General features: G+C 40.5%; 1 protein-coding gene across 1 annotated transcript; it reads right to left on the reverse strand.

Moving 5' to 3' along the window:
- Positions 1-5,691: 5,691 nt before the first annotated feature.
- Positions 5,692-11,586, reverse strand: LOC134678464 (uncharacterized). Its single transcript, XM_063537037.1, has 4 exons — positions 10,084-11,586; positions 9,274-9,426; positions 6,148-6,647; positions 5,692-5,886 (listed from the first exon to the last, which is right to left on the reverse strand). Exons 1-4 carry the CDS (start codon positions 11,528-11,530, stop codon positions 5,692-5,694), a joined length of 2,295 nt encoding a protein of 764 aa, XP_063393107.1. The 5' UTR covers positions 11,531-11,586.
- Between the last annotated feature and the right edge of the window lie 12,728 nt (positions 11,587-24,314).

A 24,314-nucleotide genomic window follows, 5' to 3' on the forward strand; every position in this document is an offset into this window, starting at 1 on the left:
CCTGACGCCGTGTCAACCTACCTTTGTGTTAATCTCACCACGGTCTCCCCTATTATTATTGACCTGAATTAGTTTCCTCCTGGGATTGTTTCACCAAATCATTTGTATTAATTAAATGAAAGATGGACAATTGTAACTAAATGCCTGTCTTGTTTATAAGAACTTCTATACAAAAACAGTTTACAAAATTGTCATTTGTCACCTGTCACTTGACAATTGTCACTAGACATTCGAGTAGGTATGTCACTGAAAAATGTCGGCGTGGTGAAATAGGGGCCTGAAATTCGGGAATTTAGCTGCAAATGGTGTTAAAGGTATGAAAATCGGTACGATTTATCTTTAGACCATTTGAATTAGTTTGACCCGTAGCACTAAAAGAAAAAAAAGGAGAGGAGTTATAACGTCATCTTTTTTTTGTATGGAAAAAAAATGTTCAGAAACCTATCGAGTGTGGTATTTAATGAAAGGGCAATTTAAGCCGGTTCTAAAAATATACCACAATATTATATTTCCGTCACTTGTATTCAATTAAAATAAAAATATTTTCAAAACATACAAAGTTTGGGCTCCTCCAGATACGAAACCGTTGAATTATTTTTTATACCCAATATCCTCATATCTAACCCCAAGAAATTAATTTCGAAAATATTTAGTTTTAGTGTTTTTTTTTAATTTTTATTATTACAAATTGTTATCTATCAATCTATCAATGAAACGGCCTCCTAGCCTAGTCGATAGTGACCCTGCCTATGAAGCAGGATGTCCCAGGTTCGAATCCTGGTAAGGGCATTTATTTGTATGTTCATCACCAGTGACGGATGTGCCCTAAGGCCAAGTTGGCCCGGGCCTAGAGTGGGAAGATATAAGGGTCTAGGATATCGACTAGGATATATATATATATATATATATTATATATATAATATGTGTATATATAATATGTGTATATTATTTATATATATCGTCGTCTAGTACCCACAACACAAGCCTTATTATTGAGCTGTAGTACTATTAGTTATTCTGTGGCTGTAGGACTAGGCCGATCTGTGAAAACTTGTACTTTTATATTTATTATTTTGTTCTTTATTTATTATTCGTCTTAAGTTAGGTTATTTACAATATGAATATAAATATACGACGTACTATACGCGCCGTGTCCAAAATTACCGTCTTCTGCATCTGACCCTTATTATTATTATTTGTATGTCTTTTCCATATCTCGGGACCATGGGGTCCCGGACCTTTGGGAGGTGTACGTGGGGCCGAAGCCAACAGCGCAGAGGCCCTTTAAGACACTTTAATCTAAAAGCAAGGGATACACGTGGCGGATACCATCCCCGAACGCACAATATGATACATCCGGAGATGGTCCCCGCCAGGTGCAAAGACTATTGCAGTGCAGTACTTTTTTGCTGCGATGGGAACTAAGGTCATGGGCTATAGATTTGAAAGTTGGATCGACTGGATAATGGGCTATGGGAGAGACTAGCGGACACCTGCCGTGATAATCAGTCTCAAAATTGTAAATGACAGGTGGTGACTCGCCAACTCATTGAGTGGGCCCCGCAATGGCCGCACGCACAGTGCGACAACAGGGCAACACTTTGGAGTGGCTGTGAGGTTGTCGAGAGGTGAGTCTGCGGTAGCCAGATCCCGGTAATCCGATATTATTATTTGTATGTCTTTTCCATATCTCGGGACCTTGGGGTCCCGGACCTTTGGGAGGTGTACGTGGGGCCGAAGCCAACAGCGCAGAGGCCCTTTAAGACACTTTAATCTAAAAGCAAGGGATACACGTGGCGGATACCATCCCCGAACGCACAATATGATACATCCGGAGATGGTCCCCGCCAGGTGCAAAGACTATTGCAGTGCAGCACTTTTTTGCTGCGATGGGAACTAAGGTCATGGGCTATAGATTTGAAAGTTGGATCGACTGGATAATGGGCTATGGGAGAGACTAGCGGACACCTGCCGTGATAATCAGTCTCAAAATTGTAAATGACAGGTGGTGACTCGCCAACTCATTGAGTGGGCCCCGCAATGGCCGCACGCACAGTGCGACAACAGGGCAACACTTTGGAGTGGCTGTGAGGTTGTCGAGAGGTGAGTCTGCGGTAGCCAGATCCCGGTAATCCGTTATTATTATTTGTATGTCTTTTCCATATCTCGGGACCTTGGGGTCCCGGATCTTTGGGAGGCGTACGTGGGGCCGAAGCCAACAGCGCAGAGGCCCTTTAAGACACTTTAATCTAAAAGCAAGGGATACACGTGGCGGATACCATCCCCGAACGCACAATGTGATGCATACGGAGATGGTCCCCGCCAGGTGCAAAGACTATTGCAGTGCAGCACTTTTCTGCTGCGATGGGAACTAAGGTCATGGGCTATAGATTTGAAAGTTGGATGGACAGGATAATGGGCTATGGGAGAGACTAGCGGACACCTGCCGTGACAATCAGTCTCAAAATTGTAAATGACAGGTGGTGACTCGATTATTATTATTATTTATTATCAATTAGTATCAGTTTTAATATTACGATTAATCAAAGGCGTCTCTCGTAAAATATTTGGGAAATATCAGGGCACTGGTAATAAAACACGTCTTCCATAACAAGGTATATTCGCAACTAAAAACTACCTACATAGACACCTCCACACTAAATTTCAACGGTGTATTAGAACTATGATGATATAACTACATATTACAGTGATAGAATAGCTAACATCACTAAACAGCAATTAGGTAGCTAAAGATCATAACATTCAGAACTTTTAAACGGCTAAACCTGAATGCTATACAGATATTTTAGTTTATTTGAGACTTATATCTAGGGTTATAAGGTTTAACTCGTATATTTAGTGAACGAATTGGCAGCATACAGCGATAGGGATGATATCTTATAATATTTACAGTTACATCTTACTCAAGGTCAGCCTCCTATTGGCCGCCTGTATCTGAGTTAATAAGTTATATTTGAATGTAAGACCATACCCGAACCAGTATACTACCATTACAACTAATAAACTATTTATTTTAATCTATCTCTAATTGACGTATTCCTCTACTACGATGAGGAAGGGGCCTAAGCACCATTGGCTGTGGAACTGGGGGTGGCAGCGTTGGATGATGTGAAGTAGTCGGCGCGGGATTAATTGCACTTTGCTCGGGTGAGCTAATCTGCTGTCCAACCACTTCCTCCGATCCGACCTCGCGGTAACCATCATCCGACACCTCACCTACCACTGGACTTACGTCCTCGGCGCCGCCGACCGCTGCGACCGCCCCATCGTGCATCTGATCTGATTCATCTCGGCCTTCCTTTGTGTTTGGCCAAGTAATATTAGAAAATCTTGTCCGACGTCTAATCTGGTCAATATGTCGGTGTATGAAACTTCCCTGACCGTTATCCATTATGTACCTATTAGATCCCGCTTTATCAACTACTGTGCCCTTTACCCACCTATCTTGGCCAGTGTAGCTACGCGACCAGACCGGGTCGCCTGGCGCTACGGCGCGTGTGGCGCCCCCTGCCGCCCGCACCTGCCGCTCCTGCGCATCGTGAACCCGTTGTTCCACAATACCATCGCCGCGTAATAAATCTAAACGTGTCCTAAGAGTGTGTCTCATCAAAAGCATCGCAGGGCTTTCCCCGGTCGTGCTTTGGGTACTATTCCTATAGGCCATTAAATACGTTTGTAAGGCGGCTTCTACGTCTACCTTGTCTCGATAAGCCTTCTTTAGGGCGCGTTTACAAAGTTTCATGGCGGCTTCCGCTGCACCATTCGACGATTGATGATGAATAGGTGCGAAGTACTGCCGTATTCCGTTACGTTTTAAGAAAGCACCTAATTCTACACTCGTAAAAGGTGGCCCCTGATCGGAAACTATTTCTGTCGGCAACCCAAAACGCGCGAACGTCTCTCTAAGCACCTTAATGACCGATGACGCGTTTGTTCGTGACATTCCCAAGTAGCATGGAAGTGTCGGCAACATCAATATACCAGCCAATTTAGAACTTAGAGTGATTTAAGGGACGTATATAAGAGTGTCAGAAAATATTTAAGCTGTATAAAAGGTATTTTACAGACATTATACAGCTCAAGCTGTATAAAATCATTATAAAGGATTCTGCGGAAGCATGGGGTGCTTTATCAGAATATAAAAAAACTACTTTAAAACTAAAAGTGCTGTGAGACACTACAAGCTAATTCTATCGTAAAAGCTGTATACAGGCTGTATTGTAGTAACACTGTCAACTCCGTTTTAAAACTTTAAGTGTTGTGAAACACTACAAGCTAATTTAATCGTAAAAGCTGTATACAGGCTGTATTGTAGTATCACTTGGCATTTGTAGCTGTACAAATGTATCTGTCGACCCCGTTTTAAAGCTATTTCTTATGGCGTAATTTTACTCTCCTATAAGAATAGTAGTTGTATAACTTCTGTTTGTAAGGGTATTATAAAACTAAACGAATAAATGGCAGCTATAGTACAGCTTTTTTCTTTATTACTGACAGAGTCGCTTATTTTGGCGTAATTTTACACTCGTATAAGTATATATTTCGACCACGAAAAAAAAATATTGTAATGAACAAAATTCATAATTTAGAATATTATGAAATGGAACGAAGAATAGACCAAATACATTTGGACCTAAGCGTTTTTTATTTGTTATACGGATCTCTAAAGAGACTTATAACTTATGTACGGAGAACCGAAATACAGCCAAACGAATACAAATATTCTATTATAAAGCTGTTTTAATTACAAAAGCTGTAAATGACACTCCATTTATTACACAGCACAGCTACTAAGATTATAATGCTCTCCAACTATCCTGTAGGCTGTTTAAAAATTGTCACCATTTTACAATAAAAAAAAAACGTATTTGTAAATATAATTAAAGAAATACTTGCAAATATTTAGCAGACTAACATCGTGTTATGATTACCAGCTAAAATAAATTCACTTTAGCCTTATAATTAATATTTATGAATATTTTTGATATTCTAACCTTAAAAACAAACACTAACTTTACCGATTTTTGATATTTTCCTTATGGTTTCTCTTTGTTATTTTGCAGGCGCGTGAATATTTTGCCAGAAAAGATACATAGGTTCACAATAAATAATAATCGGCACTTATCAATAATATAATATTCCACTCAAGTCCTCTATAATATTTACTTTTAGTTTTACCATCCACTATAACACTTTATTGTCGCCATTACTATATTACGAATGAACAGGATTGACACATTTTAGTTTCTTAAATGATTATTATTCTCTTGTAATTATTTTTAAAAACTCATTTAAGACTCATATTCTTATATCGTACTTATAAGAGATTATCTGTAGTGTTAAGGTTTCCTGTTACACCTAAATATAGCTGTAATGCAGCTATTATGCAGCTTATGTATTGCTTATACAGCTACTCTACAGCTCTAATAACGCGATAGGCTGTATAATTTGGGCCCTTTTTTAACTTATAAGGGCTGTATAAGCGCTTATACAGCCTTTGTACAGCTTAACTGTACAGCTTAGAGTCTACAAATAATCTTGAATACAGCTTATATACAGCTTGCAATGCTACTTGGGATTTCAAATATTTCGATCCATTTAGAGCCCGCGTCCACTAAGACAAAAAAAAAAATCTTGCTTTTAAATGGTCCCAAAAAATCACAATGTAGTCTACTCCACAGTCCACACCCGTGGTGGGTACGGCCAGGGAGACGGCTGCGCGCGCGCTGGCGCCGGCGCCTCGGCCGCGCACGTCTCGCAGCGCCGGCACAGCGCTTCCACGTCGGCGTCAATACCCGGCCACCACACATAGCTGCGGGCTAGTGCCTTCGTTTTCACTATGCCCATGTGACTCGTATGCAGTTGCTGTAATATGATTTGTCTTAGATCACACGGTATTATCATTCTATATCCCCACATCAGGCAGCCCCTATCTATATACATTTCGTTACGCCTAACAATAAACGGATTTAGATTTTCTTCCAATTGCCCTGCCGGCCAACCCGATTGTACATATGACATTATTCTAGTCAGCAAAATATATTTTTTTGTAGCATTCTTTACGTCTTCGTTGGTCACTGGTAAAAAATCTTCTACAAAATTAACATACGTAACCTCCGAACTTGCCTTGTTATTTTTGCCAGTCTGAGGCAAACGAGACAAGGCATCCGCGCAGTTTTTAGCCGACGCGACGTACTCGATTTCATAGTCGTATCCGGACAGAAGAACGGCCCAGTGCTGTATTCGTGATGCCGCCATAACTGGTATCCCCACCTTATTACCAAATATATGAGTCAACGGTTTGTGATCCGTTCTTAAGATAAATTTTCGCCCATACAGGTATTGGTGAAATTTCCTGATACCAAAAATAATTCCCAGCGCTTCCCGATCGATCTGTGCGTACGCGCGCTCCGCTGCGGTGAGCGTCCGTGACGCATAAGCAATAGGTCGCTCGCCATCTGCCGTGAGGTGCGATATCACAGCGGCGACGCCGACGCTGCTCGCGTCTGAAGTTAGAACTAGCGGTAGCGATACCGAGTAATGCACTAACACTTTACTAGAACATAATGCAGTCTTAACCCTATCGAAAGCAACCTGGCACTCATCATTCCACTCGAATCTAACACCTGTCCTCAGTAACCTATATAACGGTGCTAATATTGTGCTTACGTGTGCCACAAATTTCGAATAATACATAATGAGCCCTATGAACGCCCTTAACTCGGTTACGTTTGCAGGAGCCGGAGTATTTGATATTGCCGTAATCTTGTCCGGACACGTCTGTACTCCGTCCTTGCTAATCACGTGGCCTAAGTAAGTTACCGATTTTTGGAAGAACGCACACTTTTCTTTTTTTACCCGCAATCCAAAAGATTGTAATCTATCGAAGACTTTATACAAATTCTCGATATGGCTCTTGGTATCCGTACCCGTGATAATAATATCGTCCAGGAAAACCCCTACGTGAGGCAAGTCCGCAAACAGCTGTTCTAACCGGCGCTGAAAAATACCCGGGCTGCACTCTAAAAAAAATTTGGTTGGCCCTATCAATATCTTGATGGCCGTAATCAAGCATCTTGATTCCATACGAGCCTAACAAGAACTTAAACACATCAAACAAGGTAATTCTGATTGCTATTACTATTGTTAGGTAACTGAACCAATTAAGATCTTGTTCAATATTTACACGAAAAATAATTATGCTAACTAATTGATCCTAGTAAGATCAACTAAGAGCTTGATAATGAAAACAAACAAGTTAGTTTAACTAAGATGTAAATCAATGTTAACATGAAGAATTACTGTATTAACTATTTGACCCAAATAAGTTCAACTAAGAACATGATTACACCGACTTATGGCGTATTAGCCTGAACTAAGATATTGGTCAATTTGAATCTTAATTGTTTAATCATTTCAACTAAGATGTAAATCAATGTTAACATGAAGAATTACTGTATTAACTATTTGACCTAAATAAGTTCAACTAAGAACATGATTACATCGACTTATGCATCTTATTAGCCTGAACTAAGATATTGTTCAATTTGAATTTTAATTGTTTAATCATTTCAACTATGAAGCTTGTTTAGTACAATACCATTCTTGTTCAATTGTACTATGACTTACTTTGTCGCATTTACTAAAACATTTCTTTCAGATCTCTAGTTTTTTACGCGCCGTGCTGAATAATGCTGGTGGTCACTACTTATTCGTTTAAATTTTATAAATTTAAACGAATAAGTAGTGAATAAAATATAACAACAAAGAAAGGGATAAAACATAATTAAACTAAATCAAGCCCGTAAAGTTTTATAAAAAGGGGGTAAATGAATAAAACAAAAAAATATTATAATAAGATGTTATTTATTCATTTAATCATTTTGAAAGTAAACGTTTTGCATTTAAATTCACACGCACGGATCCGTGTCTAAGCATACGAGGGGTTAACACTCGTTGGTCCAATCACGTTCACACTTGTTGGTCTATCCAAGCACACTACACTCACAGTGTCACTACGCGAGTTTGATTCGGATGTCACTGGTTGTTTTTTAGTCAAACAAATCACAAGATTCCACACATTTGACAGTTTAAAAACCCATTTTCACGATTAAAATTGTTGTATTTGTGAATTAAGGCTTCTCTTACCAATATTGGTATATAGTGGCGTGCTGTCGAAATGACCTTGGGACTATGCAGCTCGATCCAGTGACTTATACCCGACTCAAGGTGACACTGAGCAATAGCTGACTTGCGAGCGTCGTTGTTCTTGACCGCAGCGATGTGGTCTTTAATTCTGCAGGCAATAGTGCGTTTGGTATGCCCACTGTACGAACTACCACAACTGCAATCAACTTTGTACACACCAGGTTTTTCCAGAGGAATAAGTAATTGAATGAGCTTAACGCAACTGCGTGCTACAGAGACTGACTGCTCGGTCGCACGCGCCACGAGAGGGGCGCAGGGGGCGCGGAGAGCGGGTGTACAGGCGATCCTCCTACTTATCTCTTGATTGATCGGATTAACCGATTATTTAATTTAATTATTAAGAAAATCGATTTAACAAATAATTCTTATTAGAATGGAATATTAGTTTCGTAATCAATACAATAACTTGATCATAATGGGATTGAGTGTTTTATCTTCGTTGTTCTAAATATTATATGTTTAGTTGAATCAACTAGCAAATCTTATGTAAATCAACAAAGACAAAATAATCAAATAAACTATTAAAATGTTCATAACTATTAACATATTTATCTGTTTTAATCAAATTGTTAAGGATTGAATTAACCTACGTTACATAATTATGCCAACAAGTTAATAATAGATGCAAAGTATACAATTGTTAGGATTAATAACATACCTACTTTATTAGTTCAATCACAGATACACTTATTGTTTTAAGTAATCAGCTTTCTTTGAGTTATATAAGATCGTTATTGTTGTAATTAACTTAACGTCAACTAAGAGAAAACTGCTCTTAGTTGGTCTTCATTTTTTAGAGTGTGGACGACAATCCATACACGAGTCGGTTATACATGAAAAGACCCTTATGGGTATTTATTACTGTGAATTTCTTGGACTCATCTAGCTCAAACTGAGCATACGCCTGGGATAAGTCAATTTTACTAAACCGATCTCCGCCGTCGAGGCGCACTAACAGATCTTCTACCCTAGGCAATGGATAACGGTCAACTTCAAGAACTTTATTTATAGTCAACTTATAGTCGGCGCATATTCTAATATTACCATCTTTCTTCACCACGGGTACGATGGGGGTAGCCCAGTCGGAGCGGTCGACGGGGGTGAGCACGCCGTCGCGCACCAGCTGCTCCAGCGCGCGCTCCACCGGCTCGCGCAGTGCGTACGCCAGGGGCCGCGCGCGCAGGAACACCGGCTGCGCTTCGGGCCGCAGGCACAAAACAGATAGGTACAGAAATCAACCTACATACAAAGCGCGCTCGAGCAACGCACACATAGACACTGCTCACGGACACGATATCTCGGACCAGTTGAGACCAGTGCGAGCGCGAGTGCCATCTGCTTGAGACACGCGTCTGTGAACGTTTTTGTGCAATAATGGAGAAACAAAACAAAAAGTTATTATAACTGTACAGTGGACGGTTGTTTAAATTCAACATTAAACGGTGAATTGTCGTTTTTTAAGCTACCAGTGGTTTCAGAGAGAATGCGTATGCGAATTTATTACATTGTACATGAGAATGTGAATTTATTACACTTAAAAATATAATAATCGTGTCTTTCGCCAATCTCGGAATCATCGCAAGATATTTTCTGTGGCAAATTTGTAATATAACAATGACATTAAAATTAAAATACCTATTTGAGTTATTAATGTTATTATTAATTTATATTTCTTTTATTCCCGTTTCATCCTCAACAATAAATCAAACAACTAAATACGAGATACGATATGATAGATACGAGTGCCACTACCACGATAGTTTTTTGTGCATAAGTCATAGTTCGCAACAATCGCAACCCTAGAGCGACCGCCGAGCGTAGGTATGAAAAGTAAAGTACATACATGTGATTGACTTCTGTACTTATCTATTTTGTGCCGCAGGTGTATGCTCACTTGGCCGCCCGTGAACCGGCCCAAACCGTCTTCAAACACCTTAGAGAATCTGGAACTAAATTCCGTTATATTAAAGCCTTTATCTTCGCTGTCGACATACCCTAACATGTACTCGTCATATACTGGCAAGTTAAGAATATTTAAAGCCGCTATCCATTGTCTCCCTAATAGAAGCGTTATACCGTCTTTGATAACATATAAATTTAAATATGCCTCCCGATCTCGGTATTTAACTAATGGTTTGATTACTCCTAGCGGTTTCACGAGTTCACCAGTATAATATCTTAATACAACATTACTTTTATTTAACTCTAAATCAACAAACTCACGCTGGTATAATTTCGAACTTATACAACTAATTGCACAGCCGGTGTCTAATTCCATACTTAAGGATTTATTGTGCACATTAATTGGAATCATTATTGGCTTACAGTCAGATACAGATAAGTGATTCATGTCAATTACAATTACCTCGTCGCTGTCGTCAGAGTCCATGTTTGTCATCGCTTCCACCCTATGGTGCCCCATCACGTTAGGGCAAACACGTCGCAGGTGCCCCTCGCGATTACACACGCGGCACACGTATCGCGCGAATTTGCATTGCGCCGGCGCTTCAGGGTGGGAGCCCCCACAAACTGAGCATTGCCGCTGCCCGCGCTGTCCTGCCGCTGTGGGCTGCCTCGCGCCCGCGCCCGTGCGTTGCCCGCTCGCTTGCTGCCCGCGCGCCGAGAAATGCCCGCGCTGCCCAAACTGCCTGTTCACTCCTGATTGCCCGCTGCTAGCCTGCGCCTTATCGCCTGTCACAGCGCCAGCGTTACGCTGCCATACTCCCGCTATGGCTTGACAATCGGCCACCTTGACCTCCCCCTGCTTTTTGCACGATCCCTCGACTACGGCCGCATCCTTTTCGGCCGCTGCTAAACTGACTGCCAAGCTATACGCCTTGGCAAAATCTAACTTTTCTTCGGCGAATAACCGCTGCCGTATCGTTTCACTACTTAACCCGCATACCAGCTGATCCCTGAGGCTCTCTTCCAACGAAACTGCAGTTTTAAACTCACATGTCTTCGACATCCTTTTCAAAACTGCTACATACTCCGCTATACTTTCGTTGTTAGCCTGCTTTCTATGACGAAATTTATACCGCTCGGCTAATGCACTAGGTTTCGGTTGCAAATGTTTTTCCATAATGGTGGTTAGGTCCTCAAATGTTTTTTCACTCGGTTTCGTTGGGGTACACAAACTCACTAGTAGCTCATAACTTTCGGCTCCCATAACTCTTATTAGTGTGGGAACCTTTAAATTGTCCACAATTTTGTTAACTAAAAAGTATTGTTCGAGCCGCTCAATGTATAACCTCCAATCGTCCGTATGGATTTTAAATTCACTTATTTTGCCGACCGACATTGTATTTGCACTTTTTTTCGTTTGTTTATTAATTACAACTACACACAGCACGCACGGATTTTGGAAATCGTCGTCGCCAGTAAAATATTTGGGAAATATCAGGGCACTGGTAATAAAACACGTCTTCCATAACAAGGTATATTCGCAACTAAAAACTACCTACATATATGACAGTCTAGTCTCGCGCTTCTCCGATTGGATCGAAGCGGCACCGAGACTCTCGGCAAGAGGCTCTCGACGAGTGTGTACAGCCGACATTACATTTGCCGCTTTTTTCTACAGGCGGAAATCGCTTGACAGACTATATTTCCTTGAGCAGCATAGACAGCCTCATTGACCGTAGTCCACACCAAAGAGTCTGAATGTTCAAAAATATTGGATAAGGTAAGATAAGATAACTTACCGAAAGCGTCTTACCAAAAGAAACGTGTAAACCTAGTTTCAATACTCTGGAAATTATTTTACTCCAATGACATCATACTTATAAAGGTTACTCGTATTGAGTAATTCGATATTAAGTACCTACACTTTGTAATAATTTTTTTTTTTGTTAGCCTGGATAAGTGTCCCACTGCTGGGCAAAGGCCTCCCCTCGTTTCCTCCACTCAACCCTGTCTTTTGTAGTTTCCCGCCAACCCGGAGAAAATACGTCCAAGTCGTCCCGCCATCTCCTTTTCGGTCTGCCTGCACTCCGGCTAGTACCATCTATGGTGTTCCGTGGGTCCCACTCCGTAACCATTTTGGCCCACCTTTCAGGGTGCATACGGCAGACATGTCCAGCCCAGTCCCACTTAAGCTTAGCGGTCTTGACACCTACATCTACAACTCTAGTTCTGGAGCGCAGTTCCGTGTTTCTGATTCTATCAGTCCTGCGAACACCCAGTATACTGCGCTCCATCGCTCGCTGGCAAACCTTGAGTTTGGACTTCAAAGCCTCAGTCAATGACCATGTCTGAGCACCATAGGTTAGGATAGGCAGGATACACATGTCGATGAGTTTGCGCTTGAGACACAGGGCAAGGTCACCCTTCAATAGCGCCTTCATGGACCAGAAGCTCTTCCAGGCGTTATTGTAATAATGAAAGATTAAAAAAAAAACTAAATCTAAATATTTTGGAAATTGATTTGCTTAGGTTAGATATAAGGATAATTGGGTATTATTTGAGGAATATTTTACAAAAAATAGTTCAACGGCATCGTATCTGGAGGAGTCCAAACTTGGTATGTTTTTTAAAATTATTTTAATTTTTTTTTTTTATTTTTTTATTTTTTTTTTTTTTTTTTTTTTCCACACTTACAACTATTTTTACAGGTAAACCTAAGACAATAGTGTAACTATTAACAAAAATCTAAAGTATGTCATTTCGTCTATAACATAATATATACAATGCTGATATTGTGAATTCATTCAAAGAACATGAGAATATGTCAATATTTTCCGCTATGATATTGAGGATCCGCACAGTGCGCGTCAGTGGCGCCAGCCCTAGCAGGTTGGTGCGCCCGCGCGGCTCGGCCAGCAGTCGGGGCCGACACCGGCGCCACACATACCTATCGGGTACATAGACACACACGTAACTTAATACCTGACTATTGTACAATTTGCCCCTGAGTAGCTTAAAAATATATGTTACCAGGCATAGTTCCCTGCGCACCCGTAGCTCGTTGTACCCTACCATGCCAAGCACAAATAAAGTCGGATACATTAAGGGGTAGAAAGGGTATACCCCGTATTTCCGCCAGTACAAAAAACGAACAAACTTGTTCTGGATACGCTCCACCATTAAGTTATATTTCGCTTCATGGGGTGCCCAGATCACTGCGTTGCACTCAAGCCCACTGCGGACTAATGCATTGTATAAGGCGATAATAGCGCCAATATTTGTAAAACCATGGGACCGCCGAAGCACAAAACCCAACATTCTATAGGCTTTTTTACAGATATTGACGATATGATCCCTAAACCTCAGATCAGCAGTAAATTTAACTCCCAAGTCTTTAACTTCTGTCACTCTATTTAAGATCTCCGAGTCAATTTGGTAGTCATGTACAATGGGGCCTCGCGCTCGAGTGAATGTAATAGTCACGCATTTGGACGTATTAAAATACAACTTATTAGCTTTACTCCATGAAACTACACTATCTATGTCACTCTGTAATTTAGCACAATCCGAAATATTTTTAATAGGTAAATATATCTTTAGATCATCCGCAAAAAGCAGGCAAGCCGAATTTTTGATAACCTGAGGCAAGTCATTGACCATTACTATAAATTCCAATGGACCAAGGTTACTTCCTTGACTTACGCCAGATCTCACAGCATAAGACTCAGACCTGAATCCCGCGTACTCAACATACTGTCGTCTGTCAGTCATGTAACTCGTAAAAAAATTTAGTAAATGAGGGGTAAAGCCGACGCCAGCTAATTTTCTTAGCAGCATATCATTATCAACGACATCAAACGCTTTACGGAAATCAAAATAAGCGGCGTCAACCTGCCCCCCACTATCCACTTCCGGTATAATTTGGGCCACGTAACTAAGCAAGTTGCTAGTTGTACTACAACCCGGCCGAAAACCGTGCTGCGCATCGGACAGCTGACCCCGCAATTGGTTATAAATAATATTATGCAACGCGGATTCAAATGCTTTAGCGGGGGTAGACAAGACTGCGACCGGCCTGTATCCCTCAACCCCTATACTTCCCCCTCCTTTCGGAACTGGAACTACACGGGTTGTTTTCCACAAGTCTGGAAAAGTTTCCTTCTCTAAGCATATATTGTAAACGTGCAGTAGCGGTTCGCCTAACACATAACGACAATCTCTAAATATAAACGCGGGGATGCCGTCAGGTCCGGCCGACCGCTTCGGTTTAAGGTTTTAATTCAATACAAGTGACTGAAATATAATAATGTGATATATTTTTAGAACCAGCTCCGAATCTCCTTTCATTTAATACCTGCCACACACGATTGGTTTCTAAACAAAAAAAAATCCGTCCTAAAAAAAGATGACGTCATAACTTTCCGTTTTTTAGGGTTCCGTAGCCAAATGCAAAAGAAACGGAACCCTTATAGATTCTTCATGTCTGTCTGTCCGTCCGTATGTCACAGCCACTTTTTTCCGAAACTATAAGCACTATACTGTTGAAACTTGGTAAGTAGATGTATTCTGTGAACCGCATTAAGATTTTCATACAAAAATAGAAAAAAAACAGTAAATTTTTAGGGTTCCCCATACATAGAACTGAAACTCAATTTTTTTTTCATGAAACCCATACTTTTGGGGTATTTATGGATTGGTCTTCAAAAATGATATCGAGGTTTCTAATATCATTTTCTTCTAAACTGAATAGATTGCGCGAGAGACACTTCCAAAGTGGTAAAATGTGTGTCCCCCCCCCCCCTGTAACTTCTAAAATAAGAGAATGATAAAACTAAAAAAAAACATGATTAAAAAAAGCGACCAAGTGCGAGTCGATCTCGCCCATGAATGGTTCCGTAGCAGCAAGTAACATAATAAAATTGCGGTTTCCGATTTATGACGTATTAAAAAAAGACTTACTAGATCTCGTTCAAACCAATTTTCGGTGGAAGTTTGCATGGTAATGTACATCATATATTTTACAGCGACATCACACCGCCTGGCCAAAATTAATCTACATTCAGCCTATTCCATCATTAAGCATTGTCTTTTCGTTCCAAAATTCACGTATATTCTTCGCGGAACCCATCTTTGGAAACACCCCAATTTGGTCTCAAAATTAGATACATTGGTCGTTGAAACACTCACATCCATCTTTAACATCTCTTTTGACGAAAGGTCTTGGACCCAGGCTAGCCTACCCATTAGGTTTGGCGGCCTGGGCATCCGTAAAATTTCTTGTGTATCCTTACCTGCGTTCTTGTCCTCGGTGCATGGTGCTCAAAGCCTTATAGGGAAAATACTAGGTCCTTCTATTGGATCTATGGAGGCCGCGCACTGCTCCGAGGCCAAGAACGTCTGGTCTATAACCTGTCCCAACACAGACCTGCCTGAAAACCCCTGCTCGCAGAGGCAGTGGGACGAGCCGCTCTGTCAACTAGTACGGAAAAACCTTTTAGATACGTCACCTAGTTCGATAGACCGAGCTCGTCTCCTTGCGACTGCAGAGTGGGAGTCAGGTCTGTGGCTGCAGGCGCTACCCTCTCCAAACATTGGGACTTTTCTCGACAACACTACCTTCCGCCTAGCAGCTAGCTTACGTTTAGGGGCATCTACCAATCAGCCACATCGCTGTCAATGTGGCACCACGGTGGACATTCTTGGCCACCATGGCCTCTCTTGTGTTCGAAGCGCTGGCAGGATCCCCCGCCATGCCAGCATAAATGATGTCCTCCGTCGGGCTCTTGTTAGTGCCAAAGTACCTGCAGTCCTCGAGCCCAGCGGTCTGGCCAGGGATGACGGCAAGAGGCCCGACGGAATGACACTGGTGCCTTGGAGCATGGGTCGGCCGCTAGTTTGGGACGCTACCTGCGTTGATACCCTGGCACCGTCCCATGTTCCAAGCACCAAGGATTCTGCTGGCGCTGCGTTGACGGCGATCTGGGGCAAATTTTTTACCTATAGTTTTTGTAAGTTTTATTATGTTTGTTAATTTATTTCTCTATATTTTATTTAGTTTTATCATTCTCTTATTTTAGAAGTTACAGGGAGGGGGGGGGGGGGGGGGACACATTTTACCACTATGGCAGTGTCTCTCGCGCAAACTATTCAGTTTAAAAAAAAAATGATATAGTACAGCGGCCAGAGGGCCTTATACACAGGTTGATGTGACTGGACAGTATCGTACCGACGAGTGGTACCGTTGTGTTCGGAAGAGTTTACTGAGTACTAAATAAGAACTCGTCACTTCCTAAGACTGTGGAGGGGATAATTGTGACGTCACAAAGATAGCGGTCCCGGATTTCAAAGTTTGGCTAATTACTCAGCAAGTTACTATCGGATTTTTAAAAATGAGGTTACAACTAAAAGTGTAATTCAATTAATTATTTTTTTTTTACAAAAATCCGAAAACTTTACGTTTGTCTTTTTTTTCTCACCCAAAAAACACAATGAAAACGGCCACTTAAATAAAAAATATGTTATATAAATAATTTAGGTAGATGATTAAGCTAAACGTTACTTCTTGAATTTTGTGAATCCGATAATAAATAAGTAAACTACGATGATTATACCGCAGGCGCGCCGCAGCGAACTGCGCGCGCTCGGTTACTTGGAGGCGCGGGCGCGACTGAGAATGCTGTACTCTATGTCAAAAACTACCTAATATTTTTAAACGAATGATATATCAAATGAAAGATATTTAAGTAACCTATAAAACTTGGTTATAAACTAGTATTTGTCATCTAATAATAACTTGTATATAGAAATAAGCAAACAATAAAAAAATAAAGTAGTCACTTCAGTGTCGATTGGCTCATTGTATTATATGCCAAGTATGAAAATGTAATCTAACAAATGTGAATAAAAACAGTTTACGGCGTTTAGACGTAAAAAGTTACTTAATTTATCATCACAAGATATATTTGAGCGACTTGAAGGTTAGTAAATATTATGCATTGTAAGCACATATAAGTATTTTAGCTATTAATAAGTAGTGCATTATTGTCAAGGCTCGAAGTCGAAAGTAGCCTCCCAGCTGAGATTAGAGATTAAACAATTAGTCCAAGAAATGGGCTCCCACAATGAGGGCGTCTGTCCCCTCTGATGTGGTGCCTACTGCTAGACTCAATGGTGAAAGAGTTCAACAAAGGGGGTATGTACATGCAGGCTTACTCTGACGACGGAGCTAGTGTTACTAGTGAGAGGGACGGTTTTTAGGGTCGTAAGAGATATAATGTTACGTGTAGAGAGAGAGGACTGGATCTCAATCTGTCGAAAACAAAGCTAGTGCTATTCTCTAATAGAAGGATAAAAGAGATGAAACCCATAAAGATGCAAGGTATAGAACTAGAAATGGTGAATGAGCTGAAATATCTCGGAGTTACTCTAGACAGACGCTCAGATCAGATACAAAACTCACATCAAGGAGCAGACGGCAAGAGCCATAAGAACACTATGTCATAAAAAAGGGCAGTGGGAAAGATCTGGGCGCTGAAGCTGGGAATGATCCGCTGGATCTACAAGGCGGTGACATGTACTACCCAGGGTGCTATATGGGGATATGAGGACGACCCCGACACATACAATTGTAGGTAATGCCAGGTTTGAAGCTTGGAATGGGGTGGAGAAAAGAGCCTCTTGAATAGTGATATAGAATGAAAGCATGTAAGGAATGAAGAAGAAGCTACGTGGACAAGAGACACGCGCTGATACAACGAGAGGCACTATATAAAATTGAGATGTTGATGGCCAATACCGACCTAATAAAAGGCAGGAGATATTTGATAAGAAATACATGGTACAATGTAGGAGAGAGACAACTGGAAGGTAGAAGTCAGACACCCGCCGACCATCAAACGAATGGCTCAAGAAGAAGCTCAACGAAACTAGCAGGAGCGCCATAGTGATCCCTAAATTAGGAGAGAAAATATCAATATCACTGTGCTAATATGCCGAAACCGGCTCTGCCTATGTCAGCGGATGTTACGAAATGAGTCATAAAAAAGGTAAATGGATGGAGATGGAAGCACAGTCGAAGATGATGATTAAAGGTGTAGATCACAGGAGAACCAGGTATCTTTTGAAACTAGGTAAGGGCAGTCTGAGACTACGGACTCAACAGACCTCTTAACATAATGGAAATTAGTAGAGACACCTCCTGTCCACACTGTGGTAATGAGGAGACTAGCTTATACTTACTACCTTACTAGCAGAATGTATGCGGCACCGCGATATAATACATTCGGTAGAGACACACTGAAAGAAAACGAACTAAAGGACAACGAACTTAAAGATGTCCTTCTGTTCTGCAGGAAAACAAAAAGATTTGAGGAGGATGGTGTGGAAATGCCGCCGGGACAGTAACCTGCAGCTCCAACCTCAGGGAATTGGGCTGAATGGTCGCTACACGTGATCAGCAGCCCGTCTGTTTCCGGCCGGGGGGCGTCCGTACACTACATCTACAACATTTCATTTTTTCTAACTGATAGAGATATCGCTTTTGCCAGGATACTTATGCTTAATAACATGAATTTGGTTTATATGATAATTATTTTCGATAAATCTCACTAATAATGGTTATTCTTCAAATATAAAAATAAAGTGAATACGTCTATGGATGTTTTATGTTTATTTCTATATACTAAGTATTAGATGACAAGCTCCAGATGTACGAGACGACGTATCAAAGCTTTTGAATGCGAAGACGGAGCAGGAATCCTCTACTGAACATTACACTGAAGAGTGAAGTTTCCTCAAGAAATATATATATATAGGTACTCGTATATATTTTTTATACGTAACTCATACTGTCTCCTCCATATATTGATATATTATTGTTTACGTCGAAATAAATCATATCTACGATGACCAGCTCCAGTTTATAACCACGTTTTATAGGTTATTTAAATATATTTCATTTGATATATCATTCGTTTAAAAATATTAGGTAGTTTTTGACATACAGTCGCATTCTCAGTCGCGCCCGCGCCTCCAAGTAACCGAGCGCGCGCAGTTCGCTGCGCCGCGCCCGCGGTATAATCATCGTAGTTTACTTATTTATTATCGGATTCACAAAATTCAAGAAGTAACGTATAGCTTAATCATCTACCTAAATTATTTATGTAACATATTTTTATCTAAGTGGCCGTTTTCATTGTGTTTTTTGGGTGAGAAAAAAAACACAAACGTAAAGTTTTCGGATTTTTGTAAATAAAAAAATAAATTGAATTACACTTATAGTTGTAAGACATGTTTTATTCTACATTTCATAAGCTTTTACAGGACACCTCATTTTTAAAAATCCGATAGTAACATGCCGAGTAATTATCCAAACTTTGAAATCCGGGACCGCCATCTTTGTGACGTCACAGTTATCCCCTCCACAGTCTTAGGAAGTGGCGCGTTCTTATTTCGTACTCAGTAAACTCTGCCGAACACAACGGTACCACTCGTCGGTACGATACTGGCCGCTGTACTAATATTCGAAACCTCAATATCATTTTTGAAGACCTAAGGGCCCCCCCACATCTAGCGTCTTTCGAGCGTCGGCGTCTACAATTCTATGGCCGACGTCGACGCAACGTCGACGCAGCGTCGACGCAACTGCGCAGCGACGTCATTTTCCATAGCGCTGGACCGACGCCGACAGACGCCGACGCTCGAAAGACGCCAGATGTGGGGGGGCCCTAACCATAGATACCCCACACGTAGGGGTTTGATGAAAAAAAAAATTGAGTTTCAGTTCAAAGTGTGGGGATTCCCCAATTTATTTTTTCAATTTTCGAAAATCTTAATACGGTTCACAGAATACATCTACTTTTACCAAGTTTCAGCAGTATAGTTCTTATAGTTTCGGAATAACGTGGCTGTGACATAGGTACGGAGTTACGGACGGACAGACAGACATGACGAATCTATAAGGGTTCCGTTTTTGCCATTTGGCTACGGAACCCTAAAAAGCTATAACTCCCGCGGGAACAATATAGGCCTTCGTACTTCAATACACCTGCATGAAATGAAGTATTTTTCGAGCAAGTGTGATGAAAAAATATGAACAGTTGGCAACTGTTAAACTATCAATATGTCCCACTCCCAATAGGGCGGCGTCACAGTCATGCACGGAGCGAATATGTACCTATGTTTCGTAAAAAAAACTTTTTATTAATCGGCTTTATATTTCGTTTGCAGGTGGCGACCTGGGCCCCACGCGGGCCGTCACTACCGTAGTTTTGATTCACGCCGAATTTGTTATAGGCAATACTGCGGATATCGGCCCTATGCCGAAACGGAATTTCAGGTGATCTTGCATATTTTATATACAAATCGTGGTAGGTCACACCAATGAAAAATAGAAAGCCTGCTGAAATTTGACTGACTTAATTTATAAGTTTGAATGTTTGTACGCCTAATGGCAAGACCCTGGTGATTCTATATTATTATGCTCCATCATTCTATATATGCTATACCTGTGTTCTACAGACAAGAAATGTACATTTTTAACCGACTTCCAAATCCCAAAGGAGGAGGTTATCAATTCGGTTGTGTTTTTTTTTATTTTTTTTATTTTTTATGTTTGTTACTCCATATCTCCGTCATTACTGGACCGATTTTAAAAATTATTTTTTTGATTGCATGTATATGCATACAGATTGGTCCCGTTTTTGTCAAAATCCAGTTCTGATGATGGGATCCATGAGGAATCGAAGGAACTCCTCAAATCTTAAAGGCATACATATAGTGATTTTTGTGTTTTTATCAACAAATCAAGCATATACATTCAAAAACGTGACATTTGATGAAGTGGAACTGCTGATGATGATCAGAACGGAACTCTTCAACGACGCATAGTTCACTTTTGGCGATTTGTCCTCTTCCTTATGTTTGTTAAGCAAGTTAAGTTTTTAAGCAACATTTTTGTCAAGCTTGAGTTCTGATGATGGGATCCATGAGAAATCGAGGGAACTCCTCAAATTTTAAAGGCATGCGTATAGAGGTTTTTGTATTTTCATCAGAAAATCAAGCATTTTCATTCAAAACTGTCGCATTTGATGGAGTGGAACTGCTGATGATTATCAGAACGGAACTCTTCAACGACGCATAGTTCACGTTTGGCGATTTGTCCTCTTCGTTATGTTTGCTAAGCAAGTTTAGTTTTTAAGCCACATTTCTGTCAAGCTCGAGTTCTGATGATGGGATCCATAAGGAATCGAGGGAACTCCTCAAATCTTAAAGGCATACGTATAGAATTTTCTGTATTTTCATCATAAAATCAAGCATTTACATTAAAAACTGTCGCATTTGATGAAGTGGAACTGCTGATGATGATCAGAACAGAACTCTTCAACGACGCATAGTACACGTTTGGTGATTTCGAATTTCGATTTTGACTTGGACTGGGACCCGGACTCGTACCCGGATCGGAACCGGACCTGGACTCGGACTCGGACCTGGATTCGGACTCGGACTTGGACCCGGACTCGGACCCGGACTCGGACCCGGACTCGGACCCGGACTCGGACCCGGACTCTGACCCGGACTCGGACCCGGACTCGGACCCGGACTCGGACCCAGACTCAGACCCGGACTCGGACTCAGAGACCTGGACCTTGACCCGGAAAATCACTATGATACCTAAACTAAATAAACCCTATGATTACCTACCATAAAATGTAGGTATATAGTATGATGATGCCAAACCCCTCCCGCTCATACCCCCGTACACCGCACGGCATGCGCCGTTAAGTAGATTAGGTTAGGTTTGAACTGCGATCCTCACAGACCAAACAAAAGTGGGTTAGGTTTGGTTAGCACTGCGGGCTTTATAGAAACGAAATGCTACTAGAAAAGTGGGTTTGATTAGGTTCGAACTACGATCCTCACAGAACCGAACTGCAATCAGAGAAGTGGGTTAGGTTAGGCTAGAACTACGACCCTTACGGAAACGAAATGCTACTAGATTCTAATTCCATTCATACGGGGCAACCCCTCCTCATCTTAATATCAACCTTGACGGTGCTGCTCTTCAGAAAACTGAAACAATTAAATTTTTGGGTTTATATATCGACTCCTATCTAAATTGGAAGGAACATATAACATCAATATGTTCAAGGCTCGATCGTTTTGTATTTGCCTTAAAAAAGTTACGCGATTCTGTATCTCGTGAAGCTGCCCTTGTAGCTTACCATGGTCATGTAGCATCCATTCTCAACTACGGCCTCATCCTATGGGGCAACTCTGTGGATGTTGAAAGGGCATTCAAGCTTCAAAAGAGATGTATACGTGTCATTGCAAATGCTCGTGTAGATAGCAGTTGTAGACCTTTGTTTAAACAGTTCAACATCTTGCCTTTGGCTTGCATATATATATTAAAAATTTGTACTTTTGTTAAGCAATTTCCAAATTATTTCATAAAATGTTCAGACTTGTTTTGTGCTAATCCACGACCACAATATAAAAATCTCCTCAATCAGCCACGATGTATGACCAGCATTTATAAAAAAAATGCTTTTAATATGAGTATTGTGATCTTTAACAAGTTGCCTGTTCAAATAAAAGCTCTCGAAGGCAATGAGTTTAAGCAAACTTTAAGAAATTGGCTTCTTGATCGGTGTTTCTATAGTATACAAGATTTTTTAAATAACGTAGAGTAAGCAACGATCTGTGTAAATTTTTAAATAAATGTTATCTGTAATTGATTTAGTTATGGTTAAAACTATATAAATGGCTGTAAATAATTATAATTTGATAATTTTAATAAAATGTTAAAGTTTTATAGTTTTCAAATGTATCTACATATTTTTTAAGAAGCCTTTATGGATTTGCATGCTGTTTGTACACAGCTGAAAAGGTGAAACATAATACTGTATAAGAATAAGACCTGTAATTACCCTTTTTTGCAAATAAATAATTTGTTTGTTTGTTTGTTAGAAAGTACTGGTTTTACCTCCTTTTCTACATAGTGCACCATCTACCATAATTTTTCACCGGGCCCCATAGAAGTCGGTTTTTTTTTCTTAAAAATTACATGAATAAGTTTGCTGGACTGCTGGTTAGTTGGTTACCCTAAAATATTAGGATTTTCGGTTGAGCTTCAGAATGGCGAAGTCGTCTCGAGTATATTTATTTTATAAATTGAAATGGGTGGTCTAAGGGCTCAGGGCGTTAGCCTCGATAGCTGAATAGACGCCGGTTCGAACCCGGCCTTCATCACTACTGGGGAGCTTCGTCGTTTGTCATTAGGTACTTAGTAAGTACGAGTATGTACATGACATATATTTCAGTTTGTAATTTATATATAATTGATTTTGTTGCCATAGCTATGAATATATTTTTTTTATCTCATTTACCTATGTTGTTTATACATGTGAGCTCATTATGACGTGTGCAACTAATGAATAATTAATCTTGAAATGCGTTTGGCTGATTGTAAAGTCCTGCTACCGCTTTACTAAGAACAACCACCCTACAACGTGATGCTCTCCGAGCACACATTTGATATTGACGAAGTTGTTATATAAATCATTCCAACCTTGGTGCTGGCAACATATATAGGCTCCTGTCCTACTATTACTAGTCAAAAGAGCTTCGATTTTAGAACAAAACGATTTGCTAATATGGAATTTATATAAAAACGATTATAGTGACGTCACTGTCAACTCATCTACTTTTTATCATTATTAAAAGTTGTAGACATACTACTGTAACACTTTAGGGTAGCCACCCAGTGTTATAAACGTCTGAAGGTTATTGTAGATAGGCACTTTATAGGTTAGAAAAGTAGATGTTTGTTTGGTAAGAATTTGGTGGTTAATATACGTTCTACACGGGTATTAGAGTAGATAGGTCAAGGTCGGAGACCCGTATGTTGTTTTTAATCTTCACATATACGCTTTTGGCTATATTTAGAGGATAAAACTTACCGGAATGGTAGGTCAACTATCATCTATAACTCGTCGCATTTAGCGCATCCATTTCTCGTTCCTGCGTTGTGCTGGGACATAATCACTTTGTTTTCTTTGTGGCATACACATTTCACAATTGAAGTACACTTGTAACATGGAAATACTACGTGGAAATAGCTTTAACTTGGTAAAACGGGTTGAATCGGTGTTGTTTATTGTCGCAGTAAAAACATTGACGTC

The sequence above is a fragment of the Cydia fagiglandana genome, chromosome Z (assembly GCF_963556715.1).
Source record: "Cydia fagiglandana chromosome Z, ilCydFagi1.1, whole genome shotgun sequence".
In the NCBI taxonomy this organism is placed as follows: domain Eukaryota; kingdom Metazoa; phylum Arthropoda; class Insecta; order Lepidoptera; family Tortricidae; genus Cydia; species Cydia fagiglandana.